The sequence below is a fragment of the Eptatretus burgeri genome, chromosome 6 (assembly GCF_056783735.1).
Source record: "Eptatretus burgeri isolate ZD-2024b chromosome 6, Ebu_testis_v1, whole genome shotgun sequence".
Lineage (NCBI taxonomy): Eukaryota > Metazoa > Chordata > Myxini > Myxiniformes > Myxinidae > Eptatretus > Eptatretus burgeri.
Window position 1 is genome coordinate 36,931,291 of NC_140966.1, and position 16,578 is coordinate 36,947,868.

The 16,578-nt window shown below is 43.6% G+C and overlaps 1 protein-coding gene across 1 annotated transcript; it reads left to right on the forward strand.

Annotated features, from left to right (window-relative positions):
* Positions 1 to 4,984: 4,984 nt before the first annotated feature.
* LOC147024552 (hepatic leukemia factor-like) lies at positions 4,985 to 14,336 on the forward strand. The gene is made up of 4 exons (XM_085887035.1): positions 4,985 to 5,018; positions 7,461 to 7,739; positions 8,295 to 8,503; positions 13,259 to 14,336. The coding sequence occupies exons 1-4, from the start codon at positions 4,985 to 4,987 to the stop codon at positions 13,436 to 13,438; spliced, it is 702 nt and encodes a 233-aa protein (XP_085743161.1). The 3' UTR covers positions 13,439 to 14,336.
* The last annotated feature ends 2,242 nt before the right edge of the window (positions 14,337 to 16,578 follow it).

Genomic DNA, 16,578 nt, shown 5'->3' on the forward strand with positions numbered 1-16,578 from the left:
GCCGAACGATTGCATAAATTCAGTGCAGCAGCAGGGATGATTCGCAGGCTCCTCTCGATCGTGACGATTTTGTTTCCGTCAAAAGTTGTACACCACTGTTCGTATTTAAATATTTTGGTGGAAAGTACGTCAAAGTTTCCCTGCGAGATGCTGATATTCCGCCTTCAACGGACCAGAAATCAACCTTTGATGTGCTCATGGGGATGGGGAGAGACGGTACGATCAGATGCCCGCTGAAAAGTAAGAGCTGGTTATGGCTCTGATTGACCGTTTTGAGCGTGTTGACTCCTAGTAGATACTTTTTTTAAATCATATCCAGCACTATGTACTGGTGTGCATGCACACATCTTCGACTTGGACAGCAATTTTCTCAGCATCGTTTCCATTTGTTTGATGATCCAACAGGTTTCTAGAAGAAAAACATGCCAGACTATATTGTAAAAACATGTTTTAATCAAACTCTATTGTTTTTCACAACAGATGATACAGTGAACATGGGCATCCTGCATTTGAATAGTCTTCCATCTTCAATGTTTTCTTACATCCTCCTGGTCCGGGATTTATATTTATTTCCCCCCCACCTACCCTTGTCTTTTCCATGGAACATCCGAAAACAAATCATAAAAATATATAATTTCTAAAAATTGAAATTATATTTATATTTCAACCTACTGACCCTATATTTTCGCTGAAGAACTACATAAACCAAGTTATAAAATAACTAAGGCCTTATTATGCTGTTCTACTTCCTGGCTCCATTTTCCTTCCCATTTGAGCCGTTCTTCCTCTCTGAGCCTTTTTAGTTGTTCGTTATCTTTCCAGAGTTTTTCCATCTCCGTGTACTCCAACTTTGCTCTCTCCTTCAGTTGGTCAATTTCAAATTCGTTTTCTTTTTGTTTTCTATCCCACCGTTTCTCATGTTCTTTATTCTCCAATCTCATTGTTTCCTTCAATTTGTTGATTTCCTTTTCCTGTTTCATTCCTTATTATTTTTGTTTCTTATCCCACTGTCTCTCTTGTTCTTCATTTTCCAATCTCGTCGCTTCCTTCAATTTGTTGATTTCCTTTTCCTGCTGAATTCGTTGTTGTTCCAGCATCTCCGCATACTCGAACCTTGCTTTCTCCTTTAGTTGTTCTTGTCCTTTTTGTTTCCTCTCCCACTGTCTCTCATGTTCTTCCTTCTCCAATCTCGTCGTTTCTTTCAATTGGTTGATCTCCCTTTCCTGTTTCATTCCTTGTTCTTTCACTACTCTTTCTTGCATCTCATTCTTTAATCTTGCCTTGGCTTCTAACTGTTCTATCTGTTCAGTGTGGTTCCTTTACGTTTCATTCTCCATTCTCTTTCTTTCCTCTCTTAACATCCTCAGTTCGTTTTGTAATCCCGTTTCTTTGTTTTGGTGTTTCAGTAACTCAGAAGTTTTTCTTTCTAAATCCTCTCTCACCTCCTCACACTCCAACCTTGCTTTGGCTTCTAACTGTTCTATCTGCACAGTGTGGTTCCTTAACGTTTCATTCTCCGTTCTCTTTCTTTCCTCCCTTAACATCCTGAGTTCGCTTTGTAATTCCGTCTCTTTGTTTTGGTGTTTCTGTAATTCAAAAGTTTTTTTTCCATAATTCCTCTCTCATCTCCGCACCTCTTTCGCATGCTTCCCTCCTCATTTCGTCCCTTTTCTTACTGTATTCCTTTAGTTGTTCCTGATATTCCTGTTCTCTTTTTATCTTCCGTTCTAGGCTTTCCCTTATCCGATTGCCTGATCTTACCTCTTCCTTCAGTTCTTCGATTCCACATCGTGTTCCCGTTTTTCCTCTTCTAGCTTTTTTTTTCCATTTTTCGTTTTCCATTCTTCTTCCGAGTTCTTCCTATCCTGAGAATTACTACTTTTCTCTTCCTCTATTCTGTTACTCAGTTTGCTCTTTTCTTGTTCCAACTCATGGGTACTCCACTCTACTTCCCTCATTTCTCCCTGTAGTTCTTCGAATTGTCTTGACTTTTCCAACAATTCTTCCTTCCTTTGCTTCAGATATTTCTCTCCTCTTTTTATCGTCTGTTCTGGGCTTTCTCTTATCTGATTGCCTGATCTTACCTCTTCCTTCAGTTGTTTCAATTCCAAATTGTGTTCACATTTTTCCTTTTCTAGCTTTTTTCCTCATTTTTTTCCAAGTTCTCCCTAACCTGGGAGTTACTAGTTTGCTCTTCCTCTATTCTTTTGTTCAGTTTGCTCTTCTCATATTCTAACTGACGGGTAAACAACACTAATTTATTCTTTTCTCCACATAGTTCGTCGACTCTGTTGGTTAAGTCCTCTTTCAGCCACCGAATTCGTTCCTGTTCATTGGCCAATTGTTGTAATTGTTGTACCCCCTTGTACATATCATTTTTCTGAACCTCGTCTGTGTGCCGTTGTGCCTCATCCAATCTAATTTGTACCTCCTTTATATAACTCTCATAACGCCTCACCTGTGCCAAGGCATCCCCAAATTGTGTCTGAAGCTTGCCAATGTTCGCGTAGTCGTCCTGCCTCGCCTGCCATTGCGCATGCGGTGACCACGTGGTTTGAACCGCCATTTTGAAGCCGCGCCGCCATTTTGCGACTCCATTTTTCTTTATAATTTCAACTTTTACACCTGATCCGCTCAAAATAAAATCAAAGCAAATTTGGACCGTTTTTTTTTTCCCCCTCACGCCTCTCGTAACCAATGTTTGGGGTGTGAAATGCACCACAGGTCCAAATATCCCACTCCTGACACCAAAATGTTGAGGATTCAGCGGTGGCGGGATTCACACCCGAGTCTTGGTGCCAAACGTTACAGATTCGGCGCCACCCTCACCACCGCAGTCTCTGGGGTTTATAATGCCGGCTGGCTCGGCACAGGCCTCAGGTCACGCGTCTTCAATCGCGATACCAACGTACCCCTGGACCTTACCAGTTGGGGAAATAGACCCCGGTTACAGACTGGTTTTGTCAGATGCCGAGCATTTTCTGCCAGTCTGTAACCATTTTGGTTTTATATACCAATCGAACGGATCGTTCCTCGACGCGACACAAATTAATCCATAGCGGCAACTTCATACGGATCAGCCAGATTTATTGGGGAACATCGGGGAACACAACACAAGTAAAATATTCACGACAATGTTTTTAATCAATCTATAACCCGTTCTAACTAGGGAACTACGGATTACGGGTTTTGAGGGGGTCCTTACCGAGATATACCTTAAACTACATGTAGACAAGACATAGTCAGCATGCAGACAAGACAGAGTACTTGGTGATGTTTCATGGACGAGAGGAAAGTGTGAAAAGCATGAATGTCGCTCGTAACAAGTGGATGTCCACGGATTCGTGCCCCCAAGCTCGAGCATGCCACGTGGAAAGATGGCGCTCGCCCTCCTTTGTCGCACCGCACGCGGCCTCCATGCACTCTGACCCCGCGTAAGGTCGACGGCACAAGACCATCAGATCGACGATGGGTTTCCGCTGGTCTCTCACAAGGTCCAGTATACAAGTCCAGGCCTGGCCTGTTCACCAGACAAGGCCAAATCGGGGATCCGGGCTCCGGCAGGCTGGGTCCATGGGATTCCAAAACGTCGTCGAGCCGTGAGGTGAGTCGGGACAGTCAGATGCTCCCTCGTTAGATGCAGGTTGAACCTGTCGATCACCTCCTCTCGAAGCCGACTCCAGACTCACACAGCAGCCAGGTCTTCTCAGTTCTTTTCCTTTCCTTCTCGCCTCAAAGCCCGAGCACGCCTCAAAACCGACTGTTCCCCCAAACTGAACTACTCCAAGAAGTCTCCGTTCGCTGCGCACTGGCTCCTCCCCTTTTACGAAGCCGACAAACTCCCCCCTTAGTTTTACTTCCTCTTTTTGGCCACTCCCTCTCAGCCGACTGGGCGGGGCCTCGTCCGGAGAGGGGAAGGAAGAAGAAGCCCTCGTCACACCACCACTGCACAAACAAATAACAGCCTGTGACACCTCCCGACACACATGTAACGTCTATTTTACCGAACAGCCTGGCTAAACATGCATTTAATGGGGGATCTGAGCTAATCCTATATTTAGTAGCATCCTAAGGGCCATTTCCATAACAATATATATATAAATATTTTTCAGATTTTTTCAAAAATTTCAAAGTCCCGTTGCAAGGCAACGGTGGTGTCCATAGCAACGGTGCTCAAAAGCATACAACTAGATCTTGGTATGAACCTACCAGTCAAGTTTCATCAAAATCGGTTGACTCCTCTGGCCTCCAGAGCTGTCCATTACATACATACAGACAGAAGGAAAACCTGAGACTAAGGGTAGTCTTGCGACCACCCAAAAACCTGAGACTAAGGGTAGTCTCGCGACCACCCAACAGACATACAGACAGATGGAAAACCTGAGACTAAGGGTAGTCAAGCAACCACCCAATATAAGAAAGCAGGAGTGTCTGTCTGTCCATCCCCACTCTACTCCCTTAGTTTTGGGGTTAGCCCCGCCAAACGTTCTCTGGAACCTTTTGAGGTCCCAGCGAGTGTCCGAAGATGGATGGGAGTTTCCACCAGAATGATGTCTCTGTCTCTGTCTCTGTCTTTCTCTCTCTCTCTCTCTCTGGTTTGGCATTAGCAGTTTCGCCATTTACCACATGTGGAAACATTCACTGGTTTGGTAATATCTCATTACAATTGAGATTTTGAGTTTTCACCCATAAGACGCCAAAGAAAAGATAATATAATTTCACCCATACGACCATTCTTTCTCCCAAGGAACGAAAAAAGACGAGGAATTCAGTCCATGAAGAAAGTTTGCAGTGAATTAAATTGTCTGCGTGTCGACACATTAGAGGGGTTGGCATTCTCTGTTTCGGCATTTTCTATGTTTCGACTTTTGCGTCAATATCACACCACGTTCGCTTGAGACTTTTTGCTATTTTCCCGTAAGAACGCATTTCCTTCATCATAGCACATAAGAGCCAATCCCCCTCCCCACCCAACAGCATCACCATGGTCATTATCATCATCATCATCATCATGAAAGGTACATTGATTTTACACAGTACTACTCCCACAGTTTTGGGGCCAGCCCCACCAAATTCTCTATGCAGATTTTGGGGTCCTTGCATGTGTCCTAAAGTGGGTGGGAGATTTCATAAAATTTCTCAAACCATTTTTTTTGAGACTTTGGGCTCACACCCATGCATGGCATGGGTACCTCGCTTGTCGTGATGGTAATCCTTACTATAATTCCAGACTGATGTTTGTGTATTTGTGGGTGCGTTTGTTTGTCATGGTACTCATACATGTCTGAGCCAATTACATCTCGATTTGCTACAGAGGATAAGCATGACCACAATTAGTGTATATGGGTGTTTTTATCTTTTCCGGTGGTCTTGGGGGGGGGGGGTGAGGAGGAGGGGGATGCAAATTCTCTATGTAAATGTGTATCGTGCAGCGCCGCCTCCAGGTGGGGTATCACAAGTCCCCACCATTTACAGTGCAGTATTCCTGTCCCCACGTTTTCCAGTGCAGTGAGGTGTTTTGAATCTTAAGCAGTAGCTATGTGTTTTTGTTTCATGCATACAACTCGGATTTTTAAATATATATTTTTGCCTATACACCACCCAAATTAAAGGCATTCGCCAGAAGAACGTGTTGCATGTCTGTAGCAAGATCGCCCGTATGGTAGGTGCTCTGCCAGTTATAATAATAATGATGGTACATCATGGGTATTGTACATAATTATAACAACGACCATAATGGCAATTATAATGGTACATAATTATAATGATGCCGATAATAATGATAATGGTACATAATGATAATGGTATGTAATGATAATTTTACTGATGATAACGATAATAATGATAATCATGCTGATAATGATAATGGTACATAATGATAATAATAATGATAATGAGTGTCTGTCCAGGCCATAACGTTTTCACCATTTGAGCGTTTGTCATCAAATTTTCAACAAACCTCTATTAGGCCAAAAAAAAAAAAATGTTGCATTGGCGTAACCCGCCCGACCCTAAAAATTCCGCCGACCCTACGTTTTTTTTTTGTTTTTTTGCTATCGAAAAATTTTGCCGACCCTATTTTATTGCTATTTTTGTTGTTTTGCTATCGTTTTCAAGTATCTTGTTGATTGCGATCGCGATCGCAAAACCCGGAAGTGTTTCGGACAGAACCCGCCGACAAAAAGGGTGGTACTCGAGCCGGGGGAGATTTTGGGAGGGATTTATTAGGAAAAAAAAAAAAAAAAAAAAGATCCCGACCGACCTACCCTATTTTTCAGTGACCCGTTACGCCAATGCAACATTTTTTTTTTTGGCCTTATGAGAATATGAAGAAAATAATTACTAATATTGGGTCAAAATGTCAATGGGCAAAGTCACAGTGAGTACAAATAGGCCTTATTAGCCCATCCGTAGAGCAGCGCAAGACGGCCGCTTCAAAAAAAAAAAAAAATCGCTTCCATGTATATTTATTTACAATTTGAGGTTTAGTGTGTCTGTAACACTTTTACCGTTTGAGTTTTTTGTCATGAAATCTTCAACCAAAAAATAAAAACAATGTCACCCACAGGGTGACCCGTATCTTGCCAAAAGGTGGGTCACTTCTTTAAGGTCACACTGAGGTGAACAGAGCTGCTATCCACCAGGAGCGACTCCTTGAGGAATATCTGCCTACGAGAGATTCCGATGAGAATCGTTCTATAACCATGAAAAATATGCGTTTGCCTCATAACGTCACCAAATGACGTCATAATGTCTCAAGCTTGACATATCTAGAAAGCACTCATCGAGGTGTTCAATTTGAGGTACTACACGATATGGTTCCTAAAACTTGAAAATTTGACCTTGGGGTCAAATATGTTTGACCTGAGGCGCTAACCATGAAGGTCAAGGCCAATCGCCACCAAAAATTAATCAGCTGAGCAGCAGACCATGAACTATATTCCCATGAAGTTTGAAGACGATCCGATCAAAATTACTCAAAAAATAAGGGTTTCGTCGACTCCCCTGATTTGCGACAAAGTGACCTTGACCTTTGACCTTCAAAATTTTATATATAGGCCTCTGATATGAATTTTTGAAACTTCGCATATCAGAGGCCTTTATCGGCCTCTGATATGCGAAGTTACAAAAATTTCCGATGATAACTGTGCTCTGCAGAATTTTTTATACGTGATTACAGTCAAAAAAAAACAAAACATACAAGCTGACTCACATATCTTGCAAAACTTCGTTTTGGCAAGATAAAAACCTTTATTAAGAGAATATGAAGAACACAAATTAATAAAATGTACCATTTCAAAAAAGTGTTTTTTCCTGCTCTTGTTTTCGTCAAGTGTTGTTTTCGAGTACAAAATGCAAGTGGACGGGCTTGCATTTTGGGATGCTTTCTAGTTGTGACATGTATTGCTGCTCAACCTTCTTGACTAATGTTGTGTATGTTGTTGGGACCCTTGCCACAGGTGCAAAAGAGAAATGGGCCAATGATGGATCTGGAGATGGAGGTGGTGGCAGGCTACCAGCAGCTGCATTCTTGGGACCTATGATGTGGGATAAAATGCTGCCTTACTCAGACACCTTTGAGTTTGAATACATGGACTTGGATGAGTTTCTCTCAGAAAATGGGATCTCACCCTCAGCACCCTTGCCATCCCAACCGAATGCTTGCAGAAAATCGAAGACCAACTCTGAACGTCCACCACCTGATGGCGCCAACAACCCTGCAACGGGAGTGCCTTCAGGTATGTTGGAGTTACATTTCAAGGTTTTCTTTCACAAGGCAAATTATAACCTGAATCAAATTTTTCACTTTATATCCTGGACTGAGAAAAATGACCGTGAAATATCAAATTTAACTACGGCGAATTTCCTGGTAATTTATGTGGAGGCAACCATGTCTTGTCCATGAATGACTGTGAACATGACATCATGTATGCGTTTTGAATGATCGTTGACAAAACATGACTGCTTCCACAAAAATTAATGGTAAACTTACTGAAGTTGCATTTGCTAATTCGTGGATGAATTATTTCATATAAGGATACAAAGTAAAATATTTCATATAAGGATACAAAATAAAATATTTCATGATGAGATTTAGCCATTGACATTTTTTAGAAATTTCATTTTGTAGGTACAGTATATGGTGCATTTTAATGCATATAATAGATATTATTCCTGATCATGTAATGCTTTGGTCCTGAACTTTTGCACACTGGTTCCACAAAGGTGCTCTTTGAGAACCAGAACAAAGTGACATTTGTGGGGTGAATAAGAGTTGCTATCTTTTTGTACAGGAGCCTCCATGGAATTACTGAATCCCATCGACCCACACTCAATTGAAGTGCCCGTTGGCTATGAACCCGACCCATTAGACCTTGTTCTCTCCTCCGTGCCCGGACAGGAGATCTTTGACCCACGCCAGCGGAGGTTCACAGAAGACGAATTGCGACCGCAGCCCATTATGAAAAAGGCTAAGAAAATGCTTATTCCTGAAGACTTAAAGGTTCGGGCTCGATTTGTGCACTTCACATTATGATGTCTGTGAATATGCCTGCAAATAGTTGGGTATCAGTGATGGCACATCACAGTAATTGGTCCAGTTTAAACATGGGAATAACATCACTTCAAATGAAAGCCAAACATTTGAAAGCGCTTGGCCCTCCTTTGATGTGATGCAAAGTCCTTTTGTACAGGGTGTTCCAGAAATGACTACGGAACGTAAAACAAGTAATTTTCATTATTATTATTTTTTGTTTTGAAAATACGGTCCATTGAAATCGATGGTGAATAATTTGCCGCATATGACTGATTAACTTATATTTGTCACAAAACTACTAATTAGAACAGCACTTGGTGGAGCACATACCTCCACCTGGCTGAACAGTTTGTTTTGTATCCCAGTGATAGGCCAGATCTGCATCCATATGTGAACCAAAATCGAATCAGCTTGTTCTTGTTACCTACCCAAGTCATCGACGAACTTTCGTTTAAATCCGTCCATAACTGTGGGAGGTATCATGCTATAAATCGTTTTTTCAATGGTGAAGAATCATTTAAAAAATAATCGAATTCAGATATTCACCAAAATCGAAACAATTCGTCCTTGTCACACACCCAACCTGTCCACCAAGTTTCGTCTGAATCCGTCCACAACTTGTTGAGATATCCTGCTCACAAACAGACAGATACACAAACAAACAGGGATGAAAACATAAAAAATAATCGAGTATCCGCAGGGCGAGACATTGAGTCTCCAGTTTAACGTCCACCTGAGGCCAGCACACCAGACATGGTATTGTTCACAAAGAGTAGGTAGTGCAGCAGCATAGCAAACCTGTTGTGCATTTTGTGATACAAGCACCAAATTTGGCACAAATGTACATTAATATGTTGCGAACATTTTCAGATATTGGGCCACTTGAAATTCTCTCTTTATGTCCGCCATATTGGATTTCAAAATGGCCGCCACTTGAAATCTACATTTGCTATTATCTCTGGACGTAATACAGCTATTGACTTGATTCTGGTATCTAAATGTATGTTTTTGGGGGCAAGGAATCCAATGGTACCATTTTCAACTTAATATTATCTATCACAGTCTGTTATATAATTTTATTTGGAAATTATCGAGGCAAATATTGGATTCAACACAATACTTTGAAAAGAATGTCTTAGGTATAATACTGACATGCTACATGGTCTAGTATTTGAGGCTAGGTGTACTGGTATCTGAGGCTTGGTATATACCGGTACTGAAGATACGTGTACATAAACAGTGTCATGTTAACAAGTTCAGCATTGCCACAAGTACATGTATGTTGTTGACTCATTGTCATGTGCAGTCCCCTTCACACACACAGAGGGCTGTGCACTGAAGGGCAGCCTTTTTGCGCTTGCAGCGCCTCACACACCCTTTCTTGCACTTGCAAGAAACCAGCTCAATGCAGCTGTGAGCTGCCTCAGATAGCCTGGTCCAGTAAGGTGTGTACTGTCCTTCTCCAGTCCTTGACCAACCCCAGTTGGTTGGTGGAGGGAGCTCTGGTGCTGGCAGCAGTATCTGACCCCACACATGTCCACCTTGATACACTGCCCTCTTGACATGTTCCTCCAGAGCTACCTTCGTTGGAGGGATGAGCTGCACATTGTTCTTCCTTGCGAAGAGTTTCCTCCTGGCCTTGTCAATGTCTGTGCATTTGCTGGTTCGATCATACAACAGGATCACGAACCTCTCGATGATGCGCATTGCATCGTCTGGTATGTCACGAGGTGCAGAGGACAGCAGCAGCAGCCCCTCAGTGAGTTCTGGCAGTACCGTCCAGACTGCCCATGCAGTCTTCTTGCCATGTCTCTGAAAACGAGACACAGTGTCGCATCCAGTTAGAGCGTGGAACATTGGCAGTGCACGAGCCTTCTCTCGTCCCAATCTAGCTGCTATTTCGTGTGCTGCTAGGTATCGGAAACTCTGGCCTGTTCCGAATGCCAGCCACAGTTTGTCTTCTGGTTGCAAGTCCTGTGCCAGGGACACTGCCAGCACCACAACATCGGTGTCTACAGTCTGGATGAGTATTGCATGGTGTCCATGCTGGACTGCGTGAGATGCATGCAGCAACATCCGACTGTCAGCTTCTTCATGGTTACATGGGGCGAGTGAGGTCAGATCTGGCAGTAGTGGCTTGCTGAGCACTGCCTCTCCATCAGTAATGACGAGTTGCTTGTCCTCCTGGTCAAACCATTCCATGAGAGCTGCTGAGAGGAACCTGAACAGCTCGGTCTTGTTGCTGTCCACTCGTAGGAAGTTCTGCCAGTTTCCTGGTATGGCTGCGGCAGCCACCACACGTCTCCGCACACCTTGTCCCCGCTTTGCACGTGTACTACCTTTCAGTGAATCAGCAAGGTAAGTATCCCAGACCAGATCCAGGCGTGACACTGTTTGCAGCTTCGTGGACATATATGGGATGAAGATCTGTTGTGCATACTCTTCAAAGGTCTTTGATGCAGCCGGATTGAGCATCTGGACGATGGCTGCTCCATCAAGCACAATACAGGTCGTGACAGGAGTCTCTGTCTTTGCGTCGGAGACTTCTTCCAAGCATGTGAGGAGATCACTCTTGGTACCAGTGCACAGGCTTCCACCATCAGACAATGCAGGAGGACATGCCTGATTCTCGTGACAAAAGAACTCCTCAAGGATTCCATCCCCCGTCTGGCAGCCAATGTACAGGCGTGCGAAGAGTTCACAGTCATTCTTGATGGAGGCGAGCTGTTGCTGACCTATGCTCTGGCTTCTTGGAGTGGAAGTGCTGAACACCTTCAGCTTGTTACGAGGAATGGGTGCGTGCACTGCCTTTGTTCTGTCCAACAGACACTCTCTGGTGAAAGCCTCGAACTGCTCTTGGCCAATCCTCTTGGCATTCATCATGGTCTCCACAGCAGCAGGATCTGTGATCTCCTTTGTGTCCAGTTTGACTACATCCTGACTCTCCTCCTCGAATGGGTTGCCCATCTCCTCTATGACACCGACGAGAGAGTGAACATCTTTCACAAATGAGGCCTGTACACTTGGCGTCTGATCATGATGACGTGTGTCTGCTGTTTGCCGTCTCCAGTGTTGGTTCCCATCCGGGAATTCTTCGATCACCCTGGCAACTTCTGGTCCCGCAACCATCCAGCGACGTAGGGCACTAAGGTTGTCAGTGAGCCCAACTGCTCCACCGTCTCCTTTGATGCAGGCATTATTCTGCTCATGTGCCTGGTCAATCGGGATTGAAGAGAACACCCTCTGTGTTTTCTGAACGGTGAAGTGGCTTTCCCTGAATTTTCTGGCTACATCTGGGTGTTTGATGGTGAGTTCAGCCATGTCCTTCAGGTGAACTGGTATCTACCTAGCATAGTGGGTGTGATTCAGTGCATGGAACCAGGGGACCAGCTCTGTCAGAGCATCGAGGTACATCATTAACGATCCCTGCCTGAGAGAACGCACATACACGAGAACCAACAGTTCTAGTTCCAGCACGGTTGCCCAGTAGTGAAACTGGGGGATGTCTTCTCCTCTCTGGCAACACCAGTCTTCAAACTCCGGAAGGTCCTCTGCATCCCTGGTTTCTCCCAGACAGTAGTGGTTGTAGGCACGGTGTTGCAGGATGTACAGTGCTGCTGCAGTCACTTGATGTGCTCTTCTTGTGCACAAGACATGGGATGCTCGCAGGAATGAGTCTGCTGTCCCTGCTGTCACAATCTCGGCTTGCACAAGTGCTTGCACCCAACCACTCCCTTTCAGCCAGTCCCCCAGTGTCCTCAGTACCACCATCTCTATGTGGAGGCCACCAAACATCACCACTATCTGGTCTTCACCATAGCTCTCTGGCCACTTCCACTGTATCTGCTTAGCCAAAGCAAACAGTGGCTGATCAACGGTGACCACTGGTGTCTGTCCAGGATTCAGGTGTTCCACAGCATTCTTCACGACGTTCATTGAGTGCCGGATCATGGCCACTGTGTGGGATCATGTGTGAGTGCCGGATGACTGTGTGAGTGCCGGATCATGGCCACTACCATTGGATTCCTTGCCCCCAAAAAACATACATTTAGATACCAGAATCAAGTCAATAGCTGCATTACGTCCAGAGGTAATAGCAAATGTAGATTTCAAGTGGCGGCCATTTTGAAATCCAATATGGTGGACATAAAGAGAGAATTTCAAGTGGCCCAATATCTGAAAATGTTCGCAACATATTAATGTAAATTTGTGCCAAATTTGGTGCTTGTATCACAAAATGCGCAATTCTTTTGAATATTTGGGCTAAGCTGCCCCACTAAGGTGAGCGATTGCTGGCACCCTGAATAAATTACAAATTCCTGCCCTGATGACCTGTGTGGATCCCGAACCAGGATTACAACCACAGCCAAGAAACTGCTTTGGCAGAACAGACACTTTCATAGGCCATAGAGCATGGTGGATGATGAATTTAATGGAATTATTAGTTGTAAAAAAAATAAATATTTTACAACTAATAATTTTGAAAAAAAATATATATATATATTCTTTTGAAATTTTGGAAAATTTTTATTTTATTTTATAACATTGAAAAAATATATTCAAGCTGGTATTACCAAGGTAACAGTTTTTGTAAGACCATGTTAATTTCAAAACAGAAAAGCAAATCTGATTCCTATGGTCTTGCTCATGCTAAAGATGGAGATTACTTGTTTTTGAACGTTTCTCCTAATTCTCCCCTTCCCACAACCATTCTCCTTCCAGGACGATCGCTACTGGTTGCGTCGTAAGAAAAATAATCAAGCAGCAAAGCGTTCACGCGATGCACGACGTCTCAAAGAGAACCAAATCTCAGTGCGCGCTGCCTTCTTGGAGAAGGAAAACAGTGCACTGCGGCAGGAGCTTGCCGAGATGAAGCACCAGCTTTTGCGATGGAAGTTGTAAGCGGTGGAGTTCACTGTGGCACCCGGATAAATCATGGCAAGGATCAAGATTTGTTATGTGGAAATTATTACCACAGTTGTAGGATAAGATCGAAATTGCAGCAGAATTAAGTTACCATGCACGGTTGAGAAATGTTAACCTTTTGACAGATGCTTGGGGTCATTTTATTTTAGGATCTGGCTTTTGAGGTTATCCTCAAGAGGGCTTTCATGAAATCGCATTTTCGTCCATTCTTTTTGTTAGTTTTTGACGAGCCAGTGAACTTGTTTTCATGGTGGTTTTTTTGTGTTGCTTCACTGTGAAGTTTAGATCATCATTGGAGTTCAGTGATTAAGCAGCAAAGGAATGTGGCTCGACTGTTGGTGCATATAGAAAGTTCACATCATGTTTTAAGAGGATCAGTCACATCAATTGATTCTGGCTCTCGGAAGAGGGTGCACACAGCAGGTGGTAAATAAAGATACTCGCACCTTCTTCCTCAAAAATGTCAAAAGTGAGATCATCTGACAGGCCAGTGGTTGGTGAAGCTGTTCATGAATATTATTAGATAGAGCAAGGCAGGGTTTTAAAGGCAAGTGTTGATCTGTTGTGAGGTTTTAATCAGAAAGCAATATGTGGCTGCAGTATTCTGGAAATCAGGAATGAGTTTCAAAATTCATGCTGGGCCATATCTTTGTTCTGCTCACTTGTCCCTTTGAAGATGCTACAACTTCAGCAAACATATGCAAACAAGCCTCTGTGAATGAAATACCTCATGCGATCATTGGTGTGGTGTTAAGATTGTCAGCCTGAAAAGCTCAGGCAGGCATCCTTGGGATTCACTTATGTGAATTACTTATGGAGCACAACTTGAAGCTCAGGAATCAGTGGCATTTGACAACCTTTTCACAAGTGTTTGTTCGGGAGGGGGGGGGGGGAGATGGAAGGGGTGTCCGTATTCACCAGTCTGATTTTGGATTTATATGGAATGTTACGAGGGCAAGCCACACGTGTGGAAAAATAGCAAAACTCTCTCATCCTGCTGAACACAATACAACAATGAACACTGAACTGAATGAACACCGCTGAACACTGAACACAATGCTGCTGTGACTACACGTGCCAAGAGGAGACCAGATACCATCACATTACGATCAAAGCAAAGGAGTTGTCATAGATCAAAAGAATCACATCTCCTCCAACAGTTGTGATGTGGAGCAGTGTTGCATGAGCACCTTTCTGTAGGTTGCAGATGTGCAACTCTGGAGAGGTGCACAACTGCACATGTTTGCTTACACACCTAGTGAATGAAATGATGACATCACACATGAAATGCAGGGATAGAATCACAAAAGTTCGTTCAGTGATTAGCAATGCCACTGTATGCCATTGTTATTTGGAAGGCCAATGTTCCCCACCAATAGGCTGCAGGCGAATCACTGAAGAGAAAGAGAATCTCAATATGTCCAGACTGAAAGGACAGAAAACTTTGTGCGGCAGCCTTTATTATGTGGAAGTAACTAACAGAGGTACATGGACCTTGTGCGGAAGGAATTTAGTGTTGATATAAAAATATAGTTTGGAATACTACGTATCACAAGGTGGTACTATACGATCCACATTTAGATGGAGACAATTGGGGTCTTCCCCCCCCCACCCTGAACCCCTTCCCTGTAGATTTGAAAGTGTTTTCTTGTATCTCCATTTGCCAAAAGGATATTCCAACGGAATGCAATGTGATGGGCTACCGTGGGAATGAATCTATCGATGATAGATAGACAGACAGACAGACAGACAGGAAATACAACTATATTGAGTACCAGCACAGACTACCTGTCACTTCAATGACAGACCAATTAGTTGTCCCATTTGCCAAAAAATTTGGGTTAGAAGGAAAGGAAGACAAATTTAGCTGCACATGGAGTGTTTTAACCCCAACCCCCCACCTGACGTCCTCATCCTCACATCCTGGTCCCCACCCCTTCCACCCCCCTGCTCTGCCCCCAGTTTGTCCTGATGTCCCTTCCCGTTAGAAATGTCTCACACACGATGACAGGCCCCTCCGTTTTTTGAGAGGGGGGGGGGAGAGGGGAGGGGAGAAGGGAAGGAGGCCAAATTTACCTGTGTGGAGTGCTTTAACCTCAGCATTACCCAGGTAAAAAAGGAAATTGTAATACCCTCTGCAGCCACCACCTCGTGGCACGAAACAGTACAAATTTACATCTAAAATTTATGCCCTTCCCCACATCCCCCGCATGAGGCTGTGGTCACATCGCTTATGTTACCCCCTACATAAAGTTGTATTTGTACTCTGAGTTTGTAGTTTGTTTCTTAAAATATTTAGTCATGCATAAGGAAGAGAGAGAAAGAGAGAGAGAGAGAGCGAGAGAGAGCGAGAGAGAGCGAGAGAGAGCGAGAGAGAGCGAGAGAGAGCGAGAGAGAGCGAGAGAGAGCGAGAGAGAGAGCGAGAGAGAGAGCGAGAGAGCGAGAGAGCGAGAGAGCGAGAGAGCGCGAGAGAGAGAGATACAGAGAGAGCGAGCGAGAGAGCGAGAGAGAGAGCGAGAGAGAGAGCGAGAGAGAGAGAGCGAGAGAGAGAGCGAGAGAGAGAGCGAGAGCGAGAGAGAGAGAGAGAGCGAGAGAGAGAGCGAGAGAGAGAGCGAGAGAGAGAGCGAGAGAGAGAGCGAGAGAGAGCGCGAGAGAGAGCGCGAGAGAGAGCGCGAGAGAGAGCGAGAGAGAGAGCGAGAGAGAGAGCCATTATTATTGCACATGACATTCATGACTATTATTCATTAGACATTCATTAGACCCTACACATTAATCCGACATTCACATTATTATTATTCACATTATTATTATTCACATAATATTCACATTATTATTATTCTACATTATTATTCCGTTATCAATATTCACATTATCATCCAAGACATTCATGACATTATTCCACATTATCTTACATTATCATTATCCACATTATCCAAGCACATTATCCGGTCGACATTATCCAAGACATTCATTCATTATTCAAGACATTATTCCACATTATTCCATTCACATTATCCTTACATATTATTCCACATTGTCCGTTATTATTATTCCATTATTATCCGCCATCATCCACATATTATTATATCTACATTATCTACATTACACATTCATTA

What these genes read in the sequence shown, in the direction of transcription:
- LOC147024552 (XM_085887035.1), top strand. Translation starts at nt 4,985, where the DNA reads ATGGTCATTATCATCATCATCATCATCATGAAAG. An exon ending in CATCATCATCATCATGAAAG is followed by an intron (nt 5,019 to 7,460) that starts GTACATTGATTT and finishes CCCTTGCCACAG; the next exon opens with GTGCAAAAGAGAAATGGGCC. An exon ending in TTATTCCTGAAGACTTAAAG is followed by an intron (nt 8,504 to 13,258) that starts GTTCGGGCTCGA and finishes TTCTCCTTCCAG; the next exon opens with GACGATCGCTACTGGTTGCG.